This window comes from Hippoglossus stenolepis, chromosome 14, assembly GCF_022539355.2.
Source record: "Hippoglossus stenolepis isolate QCI-W04-F060 chromosome 14, HSTE1.2, whole genome shotgun sequence".
In the NCBI taxonomy this organism is placed as follows: Eukaryota; Metazoa; Chordata; class Actinopteri; order Pleuronectiformes; family Pleuronectidae; genus Hippoglossus; species Hippoglossus stenolepis.
Window position 1 is genome coordinate 7,788,343 of NC_061496.1, and position 27,980 is coordinate 7,816,322.

General features: G+C 42.6%; 2 protein-coding genes across 8 annotated transcripts; one reads left to right on the forward strand and one right to left on the reverse strand.

Annotated features, from left to right (window-relative positions):
* tprb (translocated promoter region b, nuclear basket protein) lies at positions 1-19,969 on the forward strand. 6 transcript variants are annotated; one of them, XM_047342904.1, is made up of 52 exons: positions 1-161; positions 660-764; positions 863-936; positions 1,061-1,157; positions 1,244-1,347; positions 1,471-1,635; positions 1,872-1,964; positions 2,081-2,161; positions 2,346-2,433; positions 2,565-2,705; positions 2,848-2,951; positions 3,256-3,453; positions 3,555-3,662; positions 3,780-4,006; positions 4,184-4,347; positions 4,493-4,635; positions 5,243-5,391; positions 5,518-5,680; positions 5,846-5,980; positions 6,492-6,632; positions 7,045-7,213; positions 7,735-7,901; positions 8,226-8,378; positions 8,559-8,675; positions 8,759-8,962; positions 9,144-9,331; positions 9,510-9,657; positions 10,091-10,228; positions 10,336-10,467; positions 10,615-10,745; positions 10,841-11,051; positions 11,196-11,342; positions 11,457-11,655; positions 11,752-11,945; positions 12,174-12,247; positions 12,426-12,622; positions 12,804-13,091; positions 13,348-13,493; positions 13,596-13,676; positions 14,117-14,305; positions 14,418-14,573; positions 15,542-15,635; positions 16,399-16,544; positions 16,804-16,863; positions 16,972-17,060; positions 17,472-17,581; positions 17,687-17,785; positions 17,948-18,104; positions 18,391-18,512; positions 18,634-18,744; positions 19,253-19,294; positions 19,664-19,969. In XM_047342904.1, exons 1-52 carry the CDS (start codon positions 11-13, stop codon positions 19,711-19,713), a joined length of 7,140 nt encoding a protein of 2,379 aa, XP_047198860.1. In that variant the 5' UTR covers positions 1-10; the 3' UTR covers positions 19,714-19,969. The 6 variants fall into 6 exon arrangements, with proteins under 6 accessions (XP_047198860.1, XP_035032393.2, XP_047198861.1 ...); XM_035176502.2 differs by having other exon boundaries at positions 18,634-18,729; XM_047342905.1 differs by having other exon boundaries at positions 16,975-17,060.
* prg4b (proteoglycan 4b) lies at positions 19,270-26,786 on the reverse strand. Of its 2 annotated transcripts, XM_035176503.2 has the most exons (15): positions 26,537-26,786; positions 26,329-26,407; positions 25,920-26,036; positions 25,596-25,718; positions 25,150-25,230; positions 24,975-25,034; positions 24,062-24,121; positions 23,690-23,977; positions 22,587-23,522; positions 22,320-22,406; positions 22,092-22,228; positions 21,779-21,935; positions 21,565-21,672; positions 21,147-21,272; positions 19,270-20,089 (listed from the first exon to the last, which is right to left on the reverse strand). In XM_035176503.2, exons 2-15 carry the CDS (start codon positions 26,399-26,401, stop codon positions 19,983-19,985), a joined length of 2,460 nt encoding a protein of 819 aa, XP_035032394.2. In that variant the 5' UTR covers positions 26,402-26,407; positions 26,537-26,786; the 3' UTR covers positions 19,270-19,982. The 2 variants fall into 2 exon arrangements, with proteins under 2 accessions (XP_035032394.2, XP_035032395.2); XM_035176504.2 differs by lacking the exon at positions 25,150-25,230.
* Between the last annotated feature and the right edge of the window lie 1,194 nt (positions 26,787-27,980).

The following is a 27,980-nucleotide window of genomic DNA, read 5'->3' on the forward strand; positions in this document are numbered from 1 at the left end:
GGTAAAAAAAATGGCGGCACTGTTGCTGCAGGAGCTGGGCGACTCGGAGATTTGTAAAATACCCAAACCCGTTCAGAACAAGCTCGAGAGGATTCTGTCCGATCAGCAATACGAGATCGACTCTCTGAAAGCGCAGCAGGAGCAGTTTCGAGTCGACAACGGTGAGTGGGTTCACGTTATTCCAGCTTGTTAGCGCCGGTCGGTGCTAACGCGTTCCACTCGCCGTGCCAGCGTGTTGTTGGACCGGACCAAAGTTTGAGTAAATATTTAGATTTTGAACGCACGTACACATCAACCCCACGTGTGCGATAGTTTCACACGTCTCTTAATGACAGTGTTACGCGTCTATTAGCGGCTCTGGCTGCGTTTAACTGCCGGTTGTCAGTTAACAACGACGTGAAGCTAGCTGATGCTAACGTGAAAGTGCAATCATCTACTGAGCTACTTTAACACGATTTAGTTTAGCTTTATTTTTGTCAGGGTAAAAACCCACGAATAACAAACTTAGTATAACACTTATAAGATTTTGATCAAGTAAATCACCAAAGTATGAGACTGTTGTTTCGGCCTCATGGACTCGGATGACACACCGAACGATAACTAATGCAAGTGAGCGTCCAAATGTGATATTCATGTCTTTGTTGACCTTCCTCCTTCAGAGCAACATTTCTTTGAAAAAGTGAAGCAGCTTGCCCAGTGTCAGGAGGAGTTTCGGTCCCAGACTCAAGACCATCTTAAACTCAAAGATGTGTTTACTAAGCTTGGTAAGAGTGAACTCATTGCAATGTCAAAACTGACTTAACCATAACTTACTCTAGAGTGAATTCAATCTACTTCATAATATTGTGTCTCTCTCTTGCAGAGGAGGATCTCAAAACTGTGCGTGAGAAGAACAGTGAATATGAGACTGTCCAAGAGAAGCTGTCGTCCGAGCAGGTGAAATAGTGACACAAACGAGAACATTAAGAATGGATCGTGTTTTTAATTGAACTGGGCTTGTCAGCACACCATTTGTAAACCGGCAATCGATATGGTTGTATGAATGTGGTTTTCATTTCAGACTCTGCTGTCAAAAGCCAAAGAGGAACTTGAGGCAGAAAAGCGAGATCTTGTGCGAACTCTGGAAAGGAGGTCGTTGGAAGTGGAGCATGTAAATGGTACCGACATTGTTTCAGTCTTTTGTTTGTATAAACTAACTTTTACTTTGACAGGGCACTTGAGTTATTTTCTGTTGCTCCACCAGATGACTTGAGGCAGCTCAATGATAAGCTGGTGGAAGTCAACACCTCTAAGATGGCCTTGCAGATGAAGCTAGATGAGCTCGAAGCTGCCGAAGTCAACATTAAAGTGAGACACACGTATATATCTTTATCTCACATTGATCGTATATCTTAAAAACACCTTTGTCTGCAGAGGAGGTGACACTGTAAACAATGATTGCCATTAATTGTACTTGGTTTGTCGTTACAGTACAAGGAAAAGCGAATGGAACAAGAGAAGGAGCTTCTGCATGGTCAGACATCTTGGCTGAATGAGGAGTTGAAGGCAAAGAGTGAGGAGCTTCTGTCTCTCTCCAGACAGAAGGGAAACAAGATCCTGGACTTGAAATGCTCCCTGGAGAACAAAGAAGATGAGGCAAGTCTCTTTTCTTTATTTACATATTGTTTACTTTATCTTGATCTCAATAGTTAATTTGTGAAACTGCATTACGTTATAGAGCTAGCATGCTTATAGCAGCTACATGTCAGTACAAGAGTAACAACACACATGAACAGAGCTGGTGTGTGTGGAAACTAGTTTACTCTGGTTTACTGTCATTGTCATCTCTTAAAAGCATAATTAATACCCTTTGTTTTTTGTTTTTTTTCCAGTTGAACCGCCTCCAAGACCAAATGGTTAGTTTGAAGACTTCAAATGAAAATCTTCAGAGACAGAGTGAGGACATGATCAGCAAACTGAAAGACGTATGTGGTATTTCTTACAGCCTACCTTGATTCTTGGCTGAATTTAAATTTGGCGTGTTTTGCATTTATTGTTTCTCTCTGTGGTAAGTTTAATAATGAATCTTTACTTATTTTAGGCCAAGGAACAACAAGCCAACATGGAGGAAAAGTTCAGAAATGAGTTGAATGCCAACATTAAGCTCTCCAATTTATATAAGGTATGTTCACGTGCGTCACAATGAGCCTGGATGGTCCAGTAATGTAGACAAACACAACATGTACTCCCAGCTCAGCACACTTTGCTTATTTGGGCTTTTATTTGCTCTGAATGTAGTTATACACATTTATTTATTCTGTGGTTTTAATATCAATGTTAATATTCAGAATAACTTGTACTTGCAGGGTGCAGCTGCAGATGCTGAGGCAAAAAGTGAAGAGTTGAGTCTGGCTGTGGAGGAGCTACATAAACTGTTAAAGGAGGCTGGAGAAGGTGTGAGGCCTCCACAGAATATCCACAACCACTAAGCAGAAATCATCACATAATACTTTAATTCTTCCTGGTTTGAATATGCTTTGTTTAGCATTGGGGTCCAACTACGATTTCCTTTGTTTCTCCCACAGCCAACAAGGTCCTTGAGGAGAAGTTACAGGAGAGTAATGGTGCCACAGACAAGACTGTCGCTGAACTAAATGAGAGGATCCAGAGTCTAGAGAAAGAGCTGGATAACGCCAATGATCTGCTGTCGAGCTCTAAACTTAGAGGTCTGTTTTTCTGACAGTTTTACAGTCTGGACATGTAACAAGTCCATGACAGAAATTCAATCTTGACTTTAAAATAAGCCAACCCAAAGAGACTTTCTAGGAAATAATGACCTGCGATGTGTCCTCTCCTTTTTCTCTCCAGGCCCACTTGGAACATCATCTGTGCTGACAGAAGAGCAAATGACAACAATGTCTCCAACAGCTGCTACTGTGTCCAAGATCAAACCTGGTGTGAAGCTCACTGAGGTATGTGCAGCGTAATTTCACTATTTATTAAAGATGTAAATTTCAGCAATAGCTGTAGTAGAACTTGGAAATGGGCTGGAGAGGATGGTTTGTAAGAAATAGATTGAAGGTCCTGTGAAGTGCCACAAACAGATTCCCAGTATCATGGTTAAAGGTGTTACTTCTGAATTTGGATATACCTCTGTTCTTGGACTGTGGTATGCATTCTCACACTGGTTGCTCCACTATGTGCTAATTGCCCAATAAATTTGTTTTTCCTTAAGAACTATCTTATTTTCTTATGATATGTAATCTGTGTTTTCAGTTGTATACTGCCTATGTGGAGAGCCAGGAGCAGCTGCAGTTGGAGCGCCTGGAGAACAAACGAGTCAACAAGTACCTGGATGACATAGTGCAGGAAGTGGAGGCAAAAGGCCCCATTCTTAAACGGCAACGTGATGAGCATGAGCGCATGCAGAAGTCAGTGGCCAGTCTTTCTGCCAAGCTGGAGCAGGCTTTCAAGGTGCATAATCCATGGATAATCTATTTTGCACTACATCAACACAATTTTTGAATTTTAAGTTACTAATCAATGTTTACATGTGCGTGTTTTTTTTAATTCAGGAGGTGCACCGCCTGCAGAGGGAGGCTGATGAGGCCAACAAGCATTCCTCAGTCTTAGAACGGGACAATCAGAGATGTGAACTGCAGCTGTCCGATATGGCTCAGCAGGTGGGTTCATTTTCTTCTTCCACCTTTTTACTTGTTTTTTTTTTATATTGAACATGTAAGCTATCTAATTTCTCCAAATGTATTGTTTTTTTAATTCATGTTTTTCTTTTCTTCCAGGTACGAGTGCTGCTCATCGAGCTTGAAGAGGCTCGTGGAAACCATATTGTTCTCGAGGAGGATGTGAGCTCAGCCGACATCAGCAGCACATCGGAGGTGATCAGCCAACATCTGGTGACCTTCCGCGGTGTGGAGGAGCTTCAGAAGCAAAACCAACGTCTCCTGGTGGCCCTCAGGGAGCTCAGTGAGGCCCAAGAGAAAGAGGAGTTTGAGGGCACTGTCAGCAGGTGTGTACAAATTAGTTTTCTTTTTGGTCCAACCAAATACATTAAGCTTACAGAGAGGGAAACGTTTAAACAAATGACATACTGTCTTTAACATTTGGTACAAAACACAAATATATGTTTTTCTGTCTCTAGCATCAGATTCTTGATGCACTCATTATCTCCCTCATAACATTACAGACATGGTGAGCTGGAGCAGAGTTTGGGGAAGGCTCAGGTGGAGCTGGAGTCCCTGAAGGAGCAGCGCAGTCAGCACAATAAAATGACCGAGTCCATCGTGAGGCAGAGGGACATGTACCGTGTGCTGCTGGCTCAGGCAACCGGAGTGAGCTTTCCTCAGCAAGGTAACACTGACAAGATATAAATGGGCTGCTCTGTAATGGACACAGCACAGGGACATCAGGAACATCCACATGTAGCAGCTTCTGTTATGATGCCAAGAAATTCAAAGTAGTTGGGAATTTCTAAGCATTTTTCCCCCCTCTTAAGATGCACTACCCGATGACTTCTCCCTGACCTCCACGCCTCGACGCTCACCTGCAGCCACTCCCACCACAGGAACGCCCACTGCTCTTGTCTCCATGGCAACAGAGTCTACTGAAGCTCTGGAGGCCAAGGCTGCCTTGCGACAGGTCAGTGCTACATTTAAACCATGTGTTCACAATTATAACTGGTTTAAATTTTCTGAAGCCCACGTCTGTTCCTCCAAAATATATGTAGTTTTATTATTTTCTCTATTCTTCCAAACCTGATTGTTATTGTTGAATAGTTTACTGTGAAGCAAAAGTACAGATTTGTTGTAGATTAGTATTTATAAAAATGTCCCCCATTGCCACCACCTCCTACACCCTGAGCTTTCTCATGACTGCCACTAGAGGGCAATATGTCTATATTGAGAAATCTGCATTTATTTAAATGGCCCTGACATGATTCTTGGCCTTTTTATTTTGTTTAATGATAAGAGAATAAGGGTGAAGGCAGGGTGAATGTAAACATTTATGTTGTCACCTAGTTAGTCTAGAAAATAGCACAAAAAAATGGGAAAGCAATTAAAGGGAAAAGTGACTCTTCCTAGTGGAAATAAATCAGAATGTGTATTTCAGTGTTCAGCCACGGTGTGAAAGGCCCTAAAGTTACAGATTTATTTTTCATTGATGACTGACTATTAACCTTTGGTATGACGCAGAAACGGCTCTTGCTGTGTTGATAGAAAATAATAATATCTCTTTGGATCTGCAGTTGCAGGAGGTGTTTACCACTTATAAAAAGGAGCGTTTGGAGGGTGACAAGGTGTCGACTGTGCAGAGCGAGAAGTTCCAAGAGCAGCTCTCTGACCTCCGCTCCCAGAATGCCAAAATATCCACCCAGTTGGAGTTTGCCTCCAAAAGGTAAGTTTGAAAAACATGAGCAGGAACAACACTGATGTAAATTGCTTTGGGGAAGAAAAGCAAAAGTTTGTCATCTCCGAGAGATGCATAGATCACTAAAAGTGACTTCCATCTCTACAACGCCAGGTATGAGATGCTTCAGGACAACGTTGAGGGCTACAGGAAGGAGATTGCCTCCCTAAGAGAGAAAGAACAGAAGATGATTGCTGCTACACAGAAGCAGGAGCAAACTATCCACACTTTGAATGAGGATCTGAGAGCTGCCAAAGAGAAACTCTCCATGGCGGAGGTTTGTCTTTATTCCACCATCCTTTTGCCTTTTCAAGTTGTCTTTTGTGGCTGTGTCTGTTTTTCTTGGAATTTTATCATCCCTCCGGGGAATTGTAGCAGTAGATTTGAGACCGTTCAAAAACAACCCGTCAGAGGGAATTGCTTATCTGCTCCTGTGTCTTAGGGCTGCGCTGAGGGCCTGCGTAAGGAGAGAGACTTGCTGAAGTTGGTGGAGTCCAGATTGATGCAGGAGAAAGAATCAATCCAGAGTCAACAACAGAGCCAGAACATGCTGCTGACCAACCTCCAGACAATTCAGGTAATCTTGAAGTGTAAATTCTGGTTTCTTGGACATCATGCAAGAACCTTTTAATAATCTTCCCCTGAAGCTCTCTTTCTGAGGCCTGTATGAAGTGTACCTTTTCTGATTCACTTTTTTTTTTATTTACTACACTAGTCCAACATAACTCTTTTCCAACACATGTTCACGAGGAAGTGTGTATTTGTGGAGTTTATTCATTGGTATAATCAATGCCCCTAACATTGTCATTTAAGGCTGTCTGTCTGTTTTGCTTGATTTGTGGGAAAGATTCAGTCACATAAATGTCATAAGAGCAAGCTTTAAGTCTTTTGTCTGCAGTCAGCAAATATAACACAACATTTAAGAAAAAGTTGGTTTTAGAGGACCCAAAACAAGTACAAAATATAAATAGTACACCTGACAGGGAATGGAATAAGAGGGAATGGTTTGGGCTACATGAAGTTTCATGCAGCTCATTCTCTCATACACACAAACATAGTTCATGCTGTTAACTGATGTGTTGTTCTAGGCGACTCTTGAGCGTTCAGAGACCGACACACGCCAGCGTCTTAACAACCAATTGGAGAAGCAGGAACGGGAGATCTCCCAGCTGCAGAAGCGGCTGGAGAACGAGGTGGAACAGCGCCACCTGCTCAGCAGAAACCAAGAAGTAAGCCTAGATTTCCTGATTTAATGTAACGGATTTTGGTGATTTTGGTGCAACTTAAAAACTGTAGGTCTTGTAGTACCTTCAGACAAGGGATATTTTATCTTTTACTCTTAGTTTCATTTTTTAATTGGTATGGGCGCGGTGGTCAAACATCATCTAAAGAAGTTTATCCTTAACATCACAGTCATAGCCTTTTAATAAGTTTCCGTTTGCCCTGTTCAGGCATCAGCAGAAGATGAACATTTCAGATGTTTCCACGGAGGACTTAAACCTATTTTATGAGTGATGGAAGTCTCCCCAGATATCCACACTCCATCTTCCTTAAAGCAAATAAACACGGATATCAAAGGGGGTAGAGAATTCAAATGTCTGGTTAGGGGATTTCTCAATGTCCCTGATTTCTCACGCACAGATCCAGTTAATGGAGACAAAGAGGCAAGTGGAGACGCAGGTGGCTTTATACCAGAAGACCAAAGAGCTGCTGAGTGCTGCTGAGTTGGAGCTCAACTCCCTCCGGCTGCAGCAAGGCAGCAGCGAAGCACATCATACCCTGAGTTGCCCCTCCACACCCACCACCAGAGGTTGGCACAAACACACACCCACTCACTAAAGAAAATATAACCACACAATGCACATATGAATCCATACATGTATTCGCTCCAAAATATTTTGTAATTCTCAGGGTTATGTCTTTGAAAGCTAAATCCTTTATTACTGCTGGTAAATGTATTGTCTGTGTTTTATAATTGTTCACTATAATGACCATTTACGAGCTAGTTTGTAGTTTAGGGAAGATAATACAACTCATGGAAATTGTACAGGTCCTGTCTTATTGCATTTTAGTAACCCAGATTTAAAATTGGCCCACATTTTTTCATGTATTCTTTATACTCATTAACTCGTGTTTTTCACAACAGTTTATATAAATCAAGATTCAGTAAAAAAAAAAGCCCAAATTAGGTCATTCTTTCTTTGGGTTTTCAGCCCAGCCTCATAACTATGTAATGGTATTTTATTAGTGCGTCCTTTCTCTGTAATGATAACACATTCATTGCACTGTTGTCAAGCTGCATCACTCACGTATGCTGCTGATTGTTTCCAGGCCTGCAGGTATCAGATCAAGACAGAGAGCACCTTCAGGGCCGCCTGAGGTTGGCTGAGACCCGCGTAGAGGAGCTGGCAGAGAGCCTGAAGGCAGTAACCTCCAGCATGGAGCAGTACAGAGCCATGGCTCAGAGCCTGGAGGAGTCCCTGGATAAAGAGAAGAAGGTGCAAAACAAACGCTGTCTGTCATTGTTTGACCTCGTAAATCCAATTGACTGCAAGCACATAAAAAGTAGATTTAAAAGTTGTATGCGCGCTGTAGGAGGCTGGTAAATATGTGTTGCACACCAGGTATTGGTCTGACAGTAAAGTTTTTCCTGCACAAAGTCAGCGTTAAGATTGTTGCCTCTTTAAGTAAATGTAATCCAGTATGTTAATGAAATGTTTATCAGTTAGTCATGAATGATTTTAGCATTTTAAAAAGTTAGTATTGCACATTGGGAAATTTTGCTGGTGATTATTGTTTTTTAAAAATTTGCAAATGTCCAGGTAACGGAGCAGGCACGCTCATCCATTGAAGCCCATATGAAGGAGGCTGAGATTCAGCACCGAAAGATTGAGGAGAAGCTTCTGGAAGCAGAGAAAGAGAAGCAAGGCCTAGAAGAGCAGAAGAAGATAGCTCTAGCTTCACTGGAGGAACAGGTAAAGTGATGTCCCATATTTAGTCATTCCAAACATTTGTTAAAAGTTTTCTTAAAGGTTTGTGACATTTTTCCATCACCACATTTGAATTTTGAGCCTTTTTGTTGTTGATTAAAAATATAAAATGTTACTTTCCATTGAAAATGGTTAATCTTTGTGTGTGTGTGTATCTCTTGTTAGATAAACAATCTAAGGAGAGGTTTATGCAACGCTCAGGCATCTCAACAGGCGGCACTACAGCAGGTAGCACTGGCTGAGGCTCAGCAGCAGAAAGCGGTTCAGGACAGCCAGGAGCATGTAAGCGCCTTTATAATAATGTGATGTGTATTGTCATGGAAACAAATCATTTTTGATATAAAGTTTCCTTTCCCATTTCCAAGGCTAAGCTGGCAGCAGAAGCACAGGATAAATATGAGCGGGAGATGATGCTGCATGCAGCAGATGTGGAGACTCTGCAGGCTGCAAAGGCTCAGGCGCGGCAGGCCGTCGAGCTCAAACACCAGTTGGAAGAGAAAGTACAGAGGGTCAACACTGAGCTCCTGGAGGCCAGAATCTCCTGGGAGGAGCAGGAAAAGATCCTCATGGTTGGTAGAGTGTATAATGTGATTTTAGTGAGGTTAACTTTGAGTTGGCACCGTGCAATCCTAACAATCATTTGTTTCGGGGCCAAATAAATCATCACCTTTTAATGTGCGACCGCTTATTTTATCATATTTCCCATTTGCCTATTTTTGATGGAAGTTTATTTCTTTCCTTATCATATAGGAGGAAATGACCAAGATTGAGAGTCGCTTTGAGGAATTGCAGAGACAGAATGTTCTCCTGCATGAGCAGATCCAGACAATGAGCAGCAAGATGGCCGAAAGCTTGCAGCGTGCCGCCAGCGAGAGTACTACGAACATTTACCTGAGTGAAGAGGGCAAATCTCAAGACCAAGTGCTTGAGATTCTCAGGTAATGCAGCCTAAATCACACTTGTGAATGAACCTGTCGGACAAAATGTATCCAACTTCATTACAGAACAAACATCCTGTAGAAATTTAGCAGCGTTTGACAACTGGTCACATTGCTGGTCTATTTTCTTCTATATTTTTTTTCAAATTTTGGCACCTTGATTTGTTCTCAATCTCAGGTTTGTGCGTCGGGAGAAGGAGATAGCAGAATCCCGTTATGAGGTTGCCCAAGGTGAGACTTTGCGTCATCGGCTGAGGGTGGCGCACCTGGAACGAGAGCTGAAGGAGATGCAGGACAGCTTGAGTGCTGCAAGGGAGAGGATGCAGGTGTGTTTTTATTCTTGTCAACACTCATTTCACAACACACATTTACCAGTAATGATGCTTATAACAGCTGCTTGTCTTAAACAAGGTTACATTGCTGCATTGCAGATTGGCAGACTCAGTTTGGTATGCACTTCACTCTTGTCAACTAAGAATTTATTCTGTTTGTTTTCTTCACTCGTTTATTTTATTAGAATTCTTTTCTTATGTTTTTTTATTAATGTGTGCAGCAAAATAGTCTTTTCTTATGTTTTTTTATTAATGTGTGCAGCAAAATAGTCTTCTTTTTTTTTTTTTACTCCATTTCCAACAACAAGAAGGTCAAAGAAATCTTACCTAAAGATTAACACTAATATAATTATATCTATCCTGGCCACTATAATTAATACCTAGATTTACCCTATATGACTAAAAGCCCAATGATGATATGACTCAGGTGACAGCAAAGACTCTGGCTCAGCACGACGAGCTGATGACCAAGACAGAAACTATGAGCATCCTGATGGAGACCAACAAGATGCTGAGAGGGGAAAAGGAAAATATGGAGCAGGAGCTGCAGCAAACCCAAGCTAAGGTATCAGTTCCATTTTATTCAGAAATTCCTTTAGAAGGCTGTTTTCCAATAATATACTCAGTGAACCTCCAAATAGACTTGGTTTCAGCTCCTCTTCTGTGTTTCAGTTGCAGAAGCTGGAGTCAGACCTCATGCCAATGCAGCAGGCCAACTCTGAGCTGAGTGAGAAGAGCGGCATGCTGCAGGCGGAGAAGAAGATCCTGGAAGAGGAGATCAAGCGCTGGAAAGCTCGAACGCAGGTCAGTGAAAATACTAAACTGATAGTGAGGCCTGTGTGCAAGGTGAAATTTACCATTCTCCATTAGAAAAGCATTTAATCTCATTAATGAAAATTCTACGACAACTTATTTTCTCATTACCACTAAATCCACTTTTTGTTCTTCTAGCATTTGGTGAGTCAACAGAAAGATTCAGACCCAGAGGAGTACAAGCGTCTGCACTCTGAGAAGGAGGCACATCTCAAACGCATCCAGCAGCTCTCTGAGGAGACGAACAGACTTAAAGCAGATGTGTCCAGGTATGGGAGAATGAATGTCACAACAACATGTCACATAATATTTCTGTTCCACCTTTCTTATTAATTTTCCAACTCTTCCCAATTTCTCTCAACAGGAGCAGTAACTTAACAACTACCCTACAAGGCCAGATACAGAACTTGCGTGACAGTATGAGTAAGATAACTGATGAGCGAAATTCACTGAAGAAGGAAGTGGAAATCAAGAACCAGGAAATCCTGGACAAGGTTCGAACTATCACGCAGGTCAAGAAGATCGGGCGTCGCTACAAGACTCAATATGATGAACTCAAGGTGGATCATGACAAGGTGAGAGTAGCTGTTGTCAGCACAGCCTTTAGACCAAAGCAATTTAAAAGCCCATGTATCTTTTAGTCCATCTTGAACTGTTGACCAACAGCATCTTTTCTGTGCTAGTTTAAACATGTCAATCCTTCATGCTGTTTCCTCCAGATGGTGGCTGAGGCCGCAGCAGGTCCCTCCCAAGAAGAAGAGGCTCGTCAGGCGTCAGTTCAGGAACTCCAGAGCCTCAGAGATTCTCTAAACCAGGCTGAAGCCAAGACCAAAGAGCTGGAAGGACAGCTGGAGAACATAAACAAGGTTAAACCTAACACACATGTTTTTCTTAGTCCTCCACAAGTTCCACCGTGAGCACACTGGCCTTTTTTACATTCATATAATTATTTGTATCCCATCTTTTTTGGCTTGCCACAGGTGGTCACAGAGCGGGAGACTGAAGTGCGTAACACCCAGGAACAGTCCTCCAGGCTGCAGACAGAGCTGACCAGGCTGAGGCAGGATTTGCAGGATAAGTCTTCACAGGAGGACACACTGAGGCAGCAGATGACCAACAAAGAGGAGAAGACCCGAAAGGCTCTTGTTTATGCCAGACAGAGGATCAACCAGCTCACTAGTGAGACTTTGTCCTTTAACCATTGGTCCTTCTGATATTGTGCCGTTGCTTGCTTTTTGGGGGTTGAGATCTCACAACTGAGAAATTTCTGTCCAGGCTCCAAAGACGCGCTGCAGAAGGAAAATGATGAGCTAAAGCAGCAGCGTGAGGAGCTGGAGGTTCGAGTGAGCGCTCTCAAGTCCCAATACGAGGGCCGCCTGAGTCGGCAGGAGAGAGAACTGAGAGACCTGCGAGGTCAACAGGAGCGACAAGAGCAAAGAGATGAGCCACCTGAGGCAGGTCCTAGCAAGGTGAGAGCCCGCTTCAAAGTTTTCACATAACAGACATTTTGTAATTAACCTCCCCATAAGCTTTCTGCCACTTTCAAATCTACCTGAACTTTCAAGGTTGTTTATAGAGCCATAGTAACTTGTAACTTTTATTCTTATATTTTATTTGAGCTGATGTTTGAAGCATTAAGAGTTTGGTGGTATAATGACTTTGCAGCTCGACCATAATGACTCCATCCTGATTTTCAGACCCAGGAGCAGCAGAGGAGCACAGAACAGAGGCAGATCAGTCTGAAGACAACTCCAGCTGCAGACAGGGGCAGGTAAGACTCAACCACTGAAACTACTGCAGTGAAACATGGACATAAAGAAATGAATCTACCACATGTTTCGTACAGTTCTGTGATGTTCGCGAGTACATTTCCTTTGACTTGTTCAAGTTTTACCTAAATAAATTGTGCATTAGAGGAATCTGTATTCATTGATCTTTATGTGTGTCAGTGCCAGCACCTCCGAACCTCCAACTGCCAACATTAAGCCAACGCCTGTAGTCGCAACAGCCGGCAAGCAGCCGGTCAACCCGGGGAACAAACCCACTCCAAGAGCAAGCATCCGGCCTATGATCACTCCAGCGACTGTACCCACACCAACGCCCACAGCTACAGTCATGCCCACCACTCAGGTGGAGACCCAGGAAGGTAAGTCAACAGCTCTAATCAGTCAAATTACTGTTGTTCCGAGATATTTGTCTCAGTTCGATTAAGAGCACGGCCAATTAGTTCCCACACAGGGAAGAAAGTTTGATACATTTTTCTGTATTTCTAACTTTTCTTTAGCTTTATGTGAATCTCCTTTCCACTAACTTGAATTTCTCTACAGCCATTCAGTCTACTGAAGGCCCACCAGTGGAGCATGTGACCGTGTATGGCAGCGCCAGTGGCTCTGTGCGCTCGTCCAGCCCCAATGTCCAGGCCTCTTTAGCCAGCCCCATGTTGACCGTTCAGCAGACCCAGACACAGACGACGGCATTTGTTCAACCAACGCAGCAACAGAGCGTGAGCCATGCAGAGCCAGCCAATCAGGAGCCACCACCTCTGGTCATTGAGGCCACACCCAGTTCACAGGTGGAATGGCCTTCGACTTCCTCCACCTCTATGTTTGCCACTGGTGAGAAGCTTTACGAATTGAAGATGAGTTAATCCATTTGCAAGTCATAGTGCTGTGTTTTTGGTTGGTACAAGGAGAAGAGATAAACATTTAAAAATAGTTTTAAATCCACAAAATGCCAGTTTTTTTAGAGATAATTTTTGAGCCACATTTATTTAGTTGCTCAGTTTTAAAATATATTCTTAATCTCTTTTTATTTTGGGCATTTCGAGTATCACTGTGAGGGAGAAGACTGAATAATCTCAATAATCTACAGTTTCAGGAACTTCCTCCATGTCCAAGAGGCCTCGAGAGGAGGAGGAAAGCAGCAGCATGGTCACTGACACAGAAGCCCCCCCGGAGGACACCTCCAGGGCTCCTATACCCAAGAAGCTACGCATCATCCAGAGAGTGGGTCCAGAGGTGAGGGAGCAGGTTACACAGAAACCTGTTGGACAACAGACATTTTCCTTGTTGTTAATGATGTGAAAAGAATTGGTGCAGCTCTGACAGTTTTCTCCTCAGGAGGAGGTGCTGGCTGAGGACAGTGCTGAGGCTGAGGGCGTCGTGCCAACAGACAGTCAAGACAGTGCAGAGGCAAGTCAGGTTGGTCATAGAGAGAATACGATTTTCCAAGATGTTATATGTATTTTAATCCGTCATCATCATATCATATTTTGATGCTATGAAAGCAAGCAGATAAGGACAGTGTTATCAACAACAGTCTTTGCAGTAATAAAACTGTCAAACCTACATTATCATCCTCACGGCTCCTGTTGTTTCTAGATGGAAAATGGATCATCAGTCACAATTGGCAGTTTTATTTTTATTTTCTAGAGGATAAATATGGTGCAAGTTTTTCCATGTGTTTTGCTCATGCTGGTCCTGGCCCACTGCAAGTTTTTTACCATAAGGCGATCTCTATAGCTAATGCTCATGGTAAACTCTTGTTACCACATATATTAGACGTTAGTCAACAATTACAATCAGAAAGAGTTTTAAATATTCATGATAAATGATGTAAATGTCTGTTGCGCACTCTGCAGACGGAGGAGTTTCAAGCACTGGAGGAAGGAGAGGACAGTGCCGCCTCACAGTCCATGACTTTGGACCAAGAGATGACGCTGACGCAGAGTGACGCCCCCGAACAACTGTCACAGGAAGTTATCGTCATAATAACAGACACTGAGAGTGAGGAGGAGCAGGAAGAGGAGGATGAGGAGGAAGACGAGCAGGTAGAAAGTGTTTTTTTTAAGGGCAAAGCTGCATTAGACACTAGCCACAGAATTTGTCTTTTAAAAATGTCCCTGTCTCTTGCCTAATGATTTGTTCACTGCTCATTGGTAGGAATGCGATGAGGAGGAAGAGGAGGAAGATGAAGACGAGGAGGAAGAAGAGGAAGAGGATGAAGAGGAAGATGAGGGAGGGATGGGGGAGGAAGGAGAGGAAAGCAATGAGGGGAGCGGAGATGGCAACGAGGCCTATGAAGAAGATGACACAGAGGTTTGATTGCTTATGACATATACAGACCTCTGTTACAACTTTGACCTTTTTATACGTCCTCACCCACACAGGCCTTAAGCACATTAACCCTTCCCCCTAATTGAACCCCCTTCCCACACAGAGATTTACGTTCCCATTCCAGCTCACACACTCAGTTTTTCCACAGCGCCCCTTAACTGTAACTTGAATTTTATCCCCGTGTCGTAACTCTCTGTCTGCGTGCAAGCTGTGAGTGTTGACTCTGATTGTTTACTTGTTCACACTGCACGTGGTTGCACATGTTGTGTGGGATGAGACAGTGTCTGCAAAGTGCAGTTAACAGTCTGTCACTTGTAATCTGCCCCAGTGAGAGATGTTCGAAGTTGGGAATCTGCAAAACACTGTTGTCCAGTGTGTTTATCTGTTTTTAACATGAAATAATAAATTGATTACTTGAGACGGCATTTACCAGCTGCAACATTCCCTCAAGTTTAAAGCCAAGGGATAAAAAAAATGCTTCATAATAAATATATATATATATATATATATATTATGAAGCATAATTTTCAGAGCATGACATTATTGTGCTTTTATTCTATATAAACAAACGTAACTCCAACCATACTTAATAAATAGTTCTTTCTTATTTAATTTATGTAGCTATAAAGTTTCAGTGTTTGCAGGATTCTGTACAGTTACTCACATACTTGTATATATGGATAGAATTAGTTTTTTTTAACTGTCCTTTTTGAAGCGCATCTTTGTTCCATATAGAGAGAAAATTAATCTGTATCTGGTTTTCTGCCATTTTATTCCTCGCATCTTTACTGTGTTTGGAAAGATCTCATAACGCATTTTCTCATTTTAACCAGCTTGTGTTCTGTACATTTTTATTTGACCCAATTAAACTTATAAAAATTCACTAGTGGTCTTGTTTCTTTTACCGTCCGTTTTCGTTTATTATTCCCCTTTGTCCTCTCCTTTCTCAGGGAGCTGACGTCACAGACCCGGGCACGGAGACTGAGGAGAGTTTGGGGGCGTTTGACTCCACCCAGAGACCAGCGGATTCCCAGACACCCTGCTGTAAGATCCAGGAAACGCTGTTAAACGCACATACGTACATCCACATGTTACTCACAAGATGTCCAGACATCCAATTAGTTATCTGACACTCGACACGATGACTGGGAAAGATGTAATATGTTGTCGTCTGTCTAAAAGGAAGCGTTGGTGCAACTGTTTGCCAAAATACAGGTCATTTTCATGACGGCTACAAAAGTGAAACTCATGATTCAAATCCTTTGGGTGTGTGTGTTGTAAGCCTGTATAGCTAATACATTGAAATTGATTTAATCCTAATTTAATAATATAATATAACAAAATCTGGATTAAATAAAGGAAAACTCAGAAGCACTTTTACTTGGCTAACAATAGATTTTATAGACTGAATAGATGAAGGCTGGAGATGCATCTTATAACACTTACTCTCTTCATTAATCTACCTATTTGATGTCAAACTAAAAATCTTTCATCATCCCAACATGTCAATCTGATTGTATCTTGTTATATTAGTCCATAATATATTTTCGAAATTTTGAGATTAAAATCTAACTGATGTTCTCTCATTTCAAAAATGTAATCATAATGTTATGAAATGGTAAATTTTTGACCTTCAACATGATTTGTGCTGTTAAAATCTAAGAAGATTGTTCGTTTAGGCTAGAATTTAATTAATAGATGATGCGTGTTTTCATTGGTCTTTGATAAGTAGCCTTAGTGTTTACATTTCTGATCCAGTGTCTGTGCTCCAAGTCAGATTGACCTCTGTTCCTCTGAACTCTTCTAGTCGAAAGCAGCGCGATGGAGATGTTTTCCTCCGATCAACCTATCACAAGCTCTGGTTCACGCATGCCCCAGTCGCCACGGAGACCAACGCAACAGCTGCAAACCCGCCCGAACATCCACCCTGCCCCATCATCAGAACTGGGACAGGTATGAAGGACGAGTAATCTATTCTGTAATAATAACGTTGATGAGATTAGTTACAATAAAGATCATTATATTGTGATATTTTGCATATTTTCACATACATTTTTTTGTATGTTTGTTTTTCCTCCTGTTTTCCAAATATAAATCAGACCTGTAAATTAATCGGTCAACAGAAAATTGATTACTTACCTTAATCAACTCATTTCTGTGATCAAATAATCGTTCATTTTTAAAAACAGTCTTTTAATGTCTGCATTTACAGCGCATGCCTGCTCGTCGTCAGACAGTGGGCAGAGTCCCTCAGCTCACTCCCGGGCTGCCGGTAAGAGCTTTAAGTCTCATCTATATTCTGAGAACATCATCAGACCTCGGTGTGAAACTTTTACTGTGTTCGTATCCCAACACTTCTTCACCGTCTGTTCCTCTGCAGCAGCACTTCTTCGACGACGACGACAGGATGGTTCCCAACGCTCCCACTCTGGTGGTGCCGCACCGCGACGGGTTCGACCAGGCCGTCCAGTACGTCTCACACACATGAACACAGACCTGGAAGTCAGAACTCTCAGGAGACATTTAATGTATCATGAATTATTTGTAACAGAAACATTGATTTAATATGGCTTCTGATCATATTCAACACATTTTTAACATTGATTTACTGTCTTAAAAAATTCTTTTAATATTTTTAATTTAATGAATTACTTTTATTTTATACTTTGAAGTATAATAAAGCTTAACATTTTTGCATCTTATCTTTTCCTATAAATAATAATACATTATTTTATCAAATGTATGCCCTTTGAAATGTATGAATAAGTTGTCAGATCTATATTTTGATATTTTTATTTGAGAAAAAAAAAGGGAGAGAAGTTAAAATTCCATGTAACCGTATTGCACTGAACGACTTCTGTGTGTCTGTGTGTTCCTCAGTTCTCCGCAGGTGGCCGGTGTGCCTCGCTTTCGGTTCGGCCCTTCGGACGACATGCCCCAGACCAGCTCGTCTTCACACTCTGATCTGGGACAACTGGCATCACAAGGAGGTACCTCACCGCTTTGTGTTGTAATAAGTAAAACAACGATAAGCTAACTGCAACAGAAAAAAGATATGATACTTGTTTTTAAAGCAAAACAATTCTTGTCTTCAGGTCTTGGGATATATGAAAGCCCCTTGTTCCTCACAACTCATGAAGAAGAGTCTGGTGGACGCAGTGTTCCTACCACCCCACTGCAAGTTACAGCCCCAGGTATCTGTCTGTCTGTCTGATATGAAGGGAGCAGCTCTCTCTTTATTAACATACTCAGCATATTTCAGTCTCTGTAAACTGTTTGGACATTTTTTTATCAGGTGCCAAGAACCCAAATCATTGAGTGAATCCACATCTTGTTTTTATGTCCTGTGCTTCCAGTAACCATCTTCTCAGAGGCGGCTCAGTCTGACAGCAGTGAGCACGCCTCGCAGTCGGTTCCCATGGTGAGCACGTCCACGCCAGGCCTGCTGGTGCCAGGAGCAGCCGGCACAGGGGAGGACAGAGATGATGTCTTCCTGGAGCCTGACACTGATAGGTGAGACTCACTCCTCTTTACTGTCTGTCAGTCGGTTTAAGTCTTTCACAGCTGTCGGAGCTCACAGACACTGACCAGAGACTGCAGCATCAAGTGTCTCATCATTTGTCATCAGTTTCCTTTTCCACTGCCCCTGTCCGTAGCTGCATCAACAATAAAACTTTCTGTAAAACTATAAAAGATGCGTTTCAGGATTGTTTTGTTCACGGAGGTTTTTGCAAATTGCATTGCTACGTATTTTTATATATTTATTGATTTTTTTCTCTGTTTTCTCTGTTTGTTCCAGGCCCAGTGCTGAAGCGTCGTCGGATCAGGTCGTGTCTCAGGGAGACATGGAGGAGCAAAGTCAGCTGTCTGACAAGGCCAGCCTCCCCTCCACCAGCCAGGAGCCCTCCTCCAGCTCCGCAGGTACACTGGAGCTTCATGACTGTGCAGCTTTTTTCCAGATGTGAATCTCTGTCATGTAATCTCCTTTTTTATGTAACTGTGATGTTCAGCTCTGATTGACACGTTGTGTTTTTGTGTGTAGATACAAGCAGCGTGCCGCCTAAACCCTCCAGACCTGGAACGAGCAGACAGCTGCAGCGCTGGCCGGAGAGCCGCGGCGGCCGGATGAAGAGAGGAGGTAACACCTTCAAAAGTAAACACACCTGATTGGTTATTTAGGACTTAACTGGTGTAGCTCCAGTATATAATATGTGGAACTGGGGGGGGGAAATGTTTCAGTATTAACAACAAATCCTAACTATTTTTATCTCCAAGAAAACATATCACAAATGTAATATAAACATTTGATAATGTCAATGATATTCTGACTGAAAAGTGAATGTGGTAGTTTAACTAAACTGTTCCCAGACCTGTGTATTGGTAAAGAAATTCCCAGGTTTACTACAGTGCAGAAAACTAAGCTGCTGCAGCATCTCACACTTTGTCCAGTCAGGGCTCAGCCGTGTGATTTGCAAAGCTCTGAGTACTCATGTTCATCAGCTTGTCTTCAAATGCCAGTATCCGTCGTATGTACGCTGCTTCAGTGGCTCAGGATGTTCCCATGAACCACAGGGTTCATTGTTCAAGTGTGATGAGGGATCTTTGTAAGTTAGAAAATCCAGAATCTGGTTGTATCACACTTGTCTGATTCTAACAAACAGGAGGCTTCCACACAGACTTTTACAACAACACTGATCTTTATTGTAAGTCAGAAATTAAGTCCCAGATTTTCTAGAAGTTCTTGCATGACTGAAAAGTGCGACTAAAGTAATTTAAACTAATCTCTCTGTCCCTCATTCTCTTATTTCTAATGCACATTAATTGCAGTGTAACATGTTTTTGGCTTTTATACATGTGCGTGTTCACAAGATTAACTTCCTGCATCATGACTAACTGTGCACACTAACCCTGTTTCATTTTAATTACAAGTCATAGCCTTTAATACACGTTGGGGTGTGTTGTTGAGTTTTTAATGTAGATTTAAAAAACACAGTACGTTCATTACAATGCAAATACAGAAGTTTTTCATCGGTGTTACAGGCTTTGTTTGAAATAATGTTTCATGTCAACAGGTCAGGCGTTTCCTTCTCGGGGAATACACGGGAGACGATTCGCCAGATGAAGCACTCATCCAGGAAACTTGACGACCACGACCGGACGACTTGTCATTCCCTCCAGAAGCATCCCACGTCCGTGTTCAGATTCTCGACTCAGTCCTGATAGTCGTTCACGTGCTCTGAAGCCTGTTGTTTTTATGTTCTGCTTTTGTTTTTAATGTACTTGCAAAAGTACCTTTTTTGTAATCACGCTCCATGCTGATGCAGTGGGTTTTAATAGGGATGTAATAAACGATAAGAAAATTGGTGAGAAAAAACAAACAGTCTCTGCTTTTCATGTCCTTGGGCATTTGATGAAGCTGCTGCTCTGAGGGGACACGCTGGCGGGCGCAGCAGCCATGACGGGACGTTCACCATCCAGCCTCACGTTGTAGGATTTGGCTGCAAAAGAAGCAAAATGGTTATTAGATGAGTTCATTGTGAATTTTAAATTCATGAAGGGCATTTTGGATGTTTTTTAAAATACATGTGCCAGTTTCAATTTCAGTGATGAATATCAAACAGTCCTGGCGATGGCGTTTTCGGGACATTAACTTGGGACAGTTTCTGGCGAATGCAGGGTTTGAATTTTAAGGTGTGTGTGATGTATCAGGAATGATTTAAAACACTAGACGGTAAAGTCGTCCAGACATAACGCAAACATAACACTTTAAACTCTTTATAAGGAACTATAGGATTGTTTAAAATAAAGGGGACATCGTGGAAACAGAACCTTTTCTTGTGGTTTCTCCGTGATAAACTTTTAGATGAATGGACACCTCCCTCAATGACCTTTACATCTGTCTAATCCTCCACTCCACCCTAACACACACCCACACACACATGGTTTCTGTTAGACGTCCCAGACATGATGGGAATGAAGTTAAATGTCTTTCAGGCTGAAACATGAAACATGATATTTAAATATAATGAACTCGGGAGAGATTTTAACAATAAAACAGTTTCTACTTCATTTCTGTAAATTGATAGGCTTATATTGAAAGCAGTGTTTTGAGGTTTTAATCTGAAGTACAAAGAGCTAAACTAACATTTTCCACTACGTTTTCCTTAACTCCAACAAGGAGGATCTATTTTTTCACCCCTGTCTGTCTGTTGGTTTGTAAAAACTACTTGATGGATGAGCATGAAACTGGGTGGAAGGATAAGAACCCATTAAATGTTGAAGTTACTTTAACTTTGTTAGAGAAGGTGTTTTGCAACATTTTTGTTGATTTTCTCAGAATAATTATTGGATCTTGCTGAAAAAAAGGCTGATATTTATGTGCAATTTTTTGCAGATCCAAATAAGAATCTATATCCAGTGAATTCTAATGTGGTTTCAAAAGGGGACTGTTGGTATTTGTATGCCTTCTCTTTCTCTGATGATTTTACAGAACGTATCTGTTGAGATGGGACCCACTGGCTCCTTTACTGGTGTTGACTGTATGTATTGTCTTACATTTGGAGAAGACGTAGTATTTGTATCCTTCTGGTTCCCTGGTGCTGGGCACGGACACAGCGGCTGTGACGGCGGTGGGGAAACCTCTCCAGGTCCGGATGGTGATGACTGGGCCGAGAGGAGACACTGGAAACACATCAGTGTAAAACGAGTGAGGAAACCACAATGGGTGTCAGTGTTTTCCTCATCCCAAGTGTTTTGGCATTGACAAAATCCTAACCCTGAAAATGTTACACATGCTGTTTGTTATTTACCACACTATTTGCAACATGGACCTTTCTGCCCTTTTCACCTTGTAAAAGCATGACTCACTCTTTCAGGGAACTGCACGTGCTGCAACACGGTCAACATGTTGATATACTCAGCAGAACACCCAGTGAGTCACCACAGCTACTGTTCTACAGATGAATTTTTATACCTGCTTGTCGAACCACCCGGTTGCGGACATTGTACACGGCGTATTGGACTTTCTTGCCACATGATGGACTGGTGCCAAACTGGTATGAGTATTTCTGGACCAGTCCCCCTGAAAGAACCAATAATAATCTCAGAATCGATTCAATAAAAAAGGGTTTTGTACAAATAATAAGTGTTTTGGTTAAATTAGGATGAAACACAGCGACAGTCATCACCTCTCTTGAAGAAGTAGACGGACTCTCTCCTCCTGTTGTACTGAGGCACAGACAGAGCAGCAGTGATGTGGCCCCGCAGCCCGCCGAAGCCTGTTTCAATTACTTGAGGATAACCAGGGTCCAAAACATCATTGTCAAATCTCCAGTACTGAGATCCCTGCAAACACCACAACATCATGTGAGCACAAACGAAAATGTTAGACCTTGAGGGTGTTCCTTGAATTTGAAGCAGCAGAATAAATTTATGACATCCATTAAATTCCTCAAATCCAGCAAAAGCCCACGTTAACTCCGATTAGGGGAAAAAGTTGACCTTGAACATGTATGTTTTGCCCTGACAGCTGCAGCGTGTGAACACAGTGTCAATGGGGGATGGGACTCCCCACACTTGTGTGATGCCTCTAGCCGGACCTGGCTCCCTGTGTCTGTTCAGGAGCCAGAAGTAGTGTCCTGTAAAAAAAAAAAGTGTGAATAAAACACATGAACACATCATTTGATATTGTGTAAATCAGGGGTCAGCAGTGAGGACCTTGGCACTGACCTCTGAAAACCACCACCGTGCCGTTCCTCAGGGTGGTAACTGCACCCACCGGCCGCCCGCTACACAGGTTTGTATCGTTGCTGTCATCTGGAAAAAAGGATTGATTGGATTGACGAGTAATAAGACTGAGAAAACATTTTTTGTTTCAGACTGCAAATAGTTGTGTAAAAGGAGCATCTTTGCATTTCTATCAAATTCATGTAAAACAGATTCCACACTGGAAACAGGAAACTGGAACTGGAGTCTAATGGTGAGAACAGTTCTCACCTGCCTGGTAGTCTCGTGGATTGTCTATGTTCAGAGTTTGTGCAGCGTCCACAGGTTTAGTCTCTGGGTCTTTGGGGGGGTCTTTGACCAGAATTGGTTTAGCTGGCAATGGCAAAGGTTTGCGCTGGGGTTGCTCTGTGGGTTTGGACGGTTGGGGTTGCTCGGTGGGTTTGGACGGTTGGGGTTGCTCGGTGGGTTTGGACGGTTGGGGTTGCTCGGTGGGTTTGGACGGTTGGGGTTCCTCGGTGGGTTTGGATTGGGGTTCCTCGGTGGGTTTGGACGGTTGGGGTTCCTCGATGGGTTTGGACGGTTGGGGTTCCTCGATGGGTTTGGACGGTTGGGGTTCCTCGATGGGTTTGGACGGTTGGGGTTCCTCGGTGGGTTTGGACGGTTGGGGTTCCTCGATGGGTTTGGACGGATCTGCAGTGGTTACTTGTGGTGTAACCTCATCTGTGGTATCGTCCTGTGCTTCAGATGTGGATGAGGGAACATGAGTCGTCGGGGCATCGAGCTCTGGGGAAACACTGGTGGACAGATCTTGAAGGCCTGTTGTTGAATCCTCTGAGCTGCTCTCAGTATTTAGGAGATCAGGGTTGGAAGTGGTTTCGTCAGGGATGGTTGTTAAGTCCAGCGTGGTGAACTGTGACGTATCCACGGTTGTGTCGTCCTGTGTGAGTTCTGTCGATGCTGAAGCTGCTGTGGTGAAGGGAAGTGTTGTGACCTCTGGATTATCAGTGGTGGCTTCCGGCAGAGCTGTCATCTGTGCTGCAGGAGAAACGTTGTCCTCCGGTTGGACGGTTCCCTGCCCTGCTGTCTCCGGCTCTGGGCTGCTGGCTGTAGCAGAAACCTCTGTCTGGGCTGCAGAGGTTGGTGTCGGCTGGTCGGAGACCTGCTCTGTCGTGGCCTGAGGGAGGGTTGTTCCTGGATCACTGGAATCTGGAGGTGAACATGATTATCAAATGTTAGGTTTGAATTAGATTAGAATTACCCAGTTGTATCAAGACTTATGTCTCCCCATCAGAGAATATCATGTGAAAGAGTGGTGTTCATCCTTCAGCAGAGTTCAGAGACATGGAGCATTGAGATGTGTTTCCTCTCCCTACCTGTGCTCTCTATGGGGGCTTCTCCACTGGCCATAGAAAGGGTGGTGAGGCTGTCGTCAGCCTGCGTGGGTTCATCGTCTGTCTGAGTGGTTTCTGTCTGAGAAATGACTGTGACCGTCTCTGTGCTGAACTCCAGAGTGTCCGGCTGCAGGGTGGGTTCAGTGGAGACATGATCCAGGGGATCAGCTGTGGACGACCCATAACCACTGGTGCCTTCTGGGACTGGACTGGTCTCCTCTTGTCCAGTGTTGGTGAATTCCTCGTCCGTAGGGAGCTGGTTGTTTGTATCTAGAGAGATGAAAAGCTGTGTGAACCCACAGTCATAAAAACAACTGGAGAAAGAGCTTTGATAGATTTATCATCACTGCCCACCATCACTGTAGTCATCTGGTAGATATGAGGTTAGACCAACCAGAGGAGTTGAATCTTCATCTGTGACAAAACAAATCAATGTTCAGTTTCAACACCACTATCTTTATTTCCCCTGTACTTGTTGGTTGCACATCACTGAGGCTGTGACTCTCCACATGGAAACATCACAACATGTCTTCCTCCTGAGAAGGAAGGTGACGAGGATGAAAGAAACTCCACCCTCTTGACTATTCCAGGCCAGCTCCTGAATTAAACCTATGGAGAAAGTGTTCTGTCTTGGTTTCTTGGCTTGGTTTGGTGCTTTCCTCTCTTGGGACTGAGCCTGTGCCGGTAACCCTCCCACACACTCATCACAACACTGCTGCCTTGTGTTTCTCTTGGCCGGAGCGCCTTGTTCTCTTGGCTTGTCCTGCTGAGACTTGGCCCCTCGAACGAACCACAACGACAGAGGTGTGGTGGTCAACGGTAAATGTCGTAAATCCTGTTAAATGAATCAGGTTCAGCTCATAATAATCAGTGATGATAATGTCACATGGGAAAGTAGAAAGGCAGTAGAGCACACACTGTACCTCCAACTAGAACCAATAATCCCCTTAAACTCAATCCAGCTCCACCAAATTGCTCACACTTATAGATATCAGTTCCCCAAACGTGCCTGACTTTTTCCATCAAGATCCATGAATCGTTCTGTGTGAAACGCATCGCAAAAGGTTAAAGAAAGGGAAAAGAAAGTCCTGGATCTGCCCCCTGATCCAGATCCACACCAACATTTGAATCCCTGACCCAGACTGCATCCTTCTGCCAAGTTTCACGATAATCAGTTCTGTAGTTTTTGTGTTATTTAGATTACAAACAAACAGAGATACAAAAGGTAATAGGTGATGAGCTAAATGAGTACATTTCAAATTGTCACCTGCTTTGTTTCCCTCACTGGATGTAGAAGGCAGCTCCTCTGGTCCCGTGAGAGGCGGCTCTGTGGGAATGTTTCATGAATAATAAAGATTAGCGAGTCCTAAAAATATTTTCTCTTGAATCCTAAAAAACTGAAAACGTACAAAAAATTAAACCTGTTGCCAAGAGATGTATACCTGTGGGTTTGTTATTGTTTACACTATCGCATGAACTAGTCTTCACTGGTGCTGTTGCACTGGCTGCTCCACTGATTTCCTCTGCACGAATTACCAGGACAGAAAATATGGTCAAATGGAAACCAATGCATCGGTGCAGATATCATTGCACGCTTCTCCATGCACGTGTACTAATCTCATGGTGCAGGTGAGAGAGGTGAGGGCTGATTTTAACATGCAGCCATGCTTTCACACAAGCATCCCTGTATTTGCTGGTCACGTATCAAAACGACCACCCAATGTCAACAGACGACACCAGACCAGACGATGAATGACCACTTAGTAATGACAGAAAATATTACGGTGATACCACAGAGTATGAAACGGCGAAAGGGGATGTGTGGACGTGAACATGCAGAAAATCACACGTGATGACGATCATGCTGAACGAGCTGGACGAGGCTCACCCTCTGCATCACACTGGCTCGTGTAATCTGGACAACACTGCTTGAACTTGAAGCAGTCAGAGTCGCAGGTGCACCGCCGGCCTCTCTTGAAGGATTCTCCACATCGACCTTTACATGAGCTTTCTGTCGCACACAAACAAAGCAGGGCTCAACACACTGTACAATAAGACTACACAATGCTGAATACGTTCATCACATTAATGAGTTTATGACACATTGCTCTCTTAGTAAAACATGAAAATCACAATTAAACATCTGATCAGTAAAAGCTTGCACAAACAATAAAAATATAGTTTTAATTATATCAGGAGAATAAAGACTCACTTGTGGTGCATTGAGATTCGTAGTCTTCGCAGCACTCTCCATAAAGCAGGCAGGTGTAATCACACTGGCACATGTAACCCCTGTAGTACTCACCACCGCATCGTCCTTTACAGCTCGCTGCAGAAAATCCATTGAAAGTCAAACGACACCCAGACTTTTAAATGTTCCATTATTTTTTCTCCAATAACAAAGTCTCTGCGAGGGAACAGGCTATTATTCCACCGGAGTGGGTCGACCCTCTGCTCTATCATTATTTGCAGGGTAAACATGAACGAGTGACAGCTCAGCAAACACACAACACCAGGAAATTGCTTCATCAAAAACAACTTGCTTCGTGTTTGTGACTCTCAGAACACAAGAAAATACACTTTTGGTCAAATATTCCCAGTGCCACACAAGTTATACTCACACTGAGCTGCACTAAGTGTCAAGGCACATGCCAACACAATACCAGCACAAAGCAAAGTGGAAGACATCTTCATTTCAACCTGTGAAATGAGACACAAAAATAATAAATGCATCAGATCTTTGTGTCAGTGGCAGATTTATGTAAATCCTGTGAGATCATATATAGAACTTTACTTTCAGGTTAAGAGAGAACATGAAAAGTATCTTACCTCTGTCTGCTGCTGCTGCTGCTGAAGTTCAGTCTCCTGCTGCTTTTAAAAGCCTTTGAAAGACCGGCCCGGCTGGACGTCCCTTTAATGGGCGAATCCGGTCTAATTAAAAGTCGTGGTGAGCTCACAGGCTGTGTAGGGAGGATCCTCCCGTCCAGACCGTATAGGTCCAGACATCATGATTCCCCGCAAACAGCTGGAGGCACGTCAACACACATCTGTGCCAGACAGGCGGCTGACCTCACACACGTCTGGGCGAAAGCAAAAGTGTGTGTGACCTGTTAGTCACACGTGGGTGGACGAGACACATGAAAATCATCATAAACGAATCAGGACCATGTCAAACAACTTAGATACAGTCAGTGGTCGAGAGCCATTTAATCCACAGCAGCCTCATTCTAATGTGATACATCATCATACATGAGAGCAACCAGTGGTGGAAAAAGTATTTTCTTAAGTAAAATTGGCAATACCACACTATAGAACCACAATTACACAATTAAATCTTGTATTCAAAATGTTATTTGTATAAAAGTACATATTTCAGCAAAATGTAATTAAATAATCAAAATTCAGTTGTCTATCTGGGTCATAAAATTTTCTGATATCTTATAAACTGTTCATGTAAATACAATCTTAGTCTCTAAAGTTGGAGCTGTGAAATAAATGTGTGAGAGTTAAATTATTGTACCTGAAATGTTGTGAAGTAGAAATGTAAAAAATATAGCCTGTACATAAATGTCCCCGTTTTTCCACCACTGTGAAGGACATTGTTTGTAAAGAGCCATAAATGTGGGTTTAACTATATTTGAGGTTTCTCTGAATGAGTATTTTCCATGGTGGTATATAGTCAGTGAGTTTACATGCACTGAGGTAACCTGCTCACTGTTCCCTCAGCACAGTGACAACTTGTTCGAGGACCGTTTGTCCTTGAATGCACCAACAACTACACTGTTTTAACTTTTAACTTCATAACAATAAATCAAATGGGACATTATTACTTATATATTTGAGCCTGTCTGGTATCCAGGGCTCAAAGCAAATACCATCTGTAATCTGTTTTATTTTTCTTACCATCGTAAAACACTTTGTAATGTGGATTTGTAAAATTTCTCTATAAATAAAGATTAGTATTATCATATTATCGTATACATTATTATTGTCATATTGTATTATAGTTTATTTATGTTATTATTATTATTATTATAGTTTAGTTTAGTTAATAATTTCCTAAATGGCATGCCATCTATCTATGTTTGAGGCGTTGATGGACCATATCAGGTCTGTGGTATTTTACAATCATGTCATGGTCCAATTAGAGGAGAAGGCCTCATTAGTGCACTAGTGTCAAGGAGATAATGACGACAGGGTCTGGACTCGGCCTCCTGGACACTCACGTCAACACAGAGAGACACAGTTCATCCACTGCAGCACCGTGAAAAGA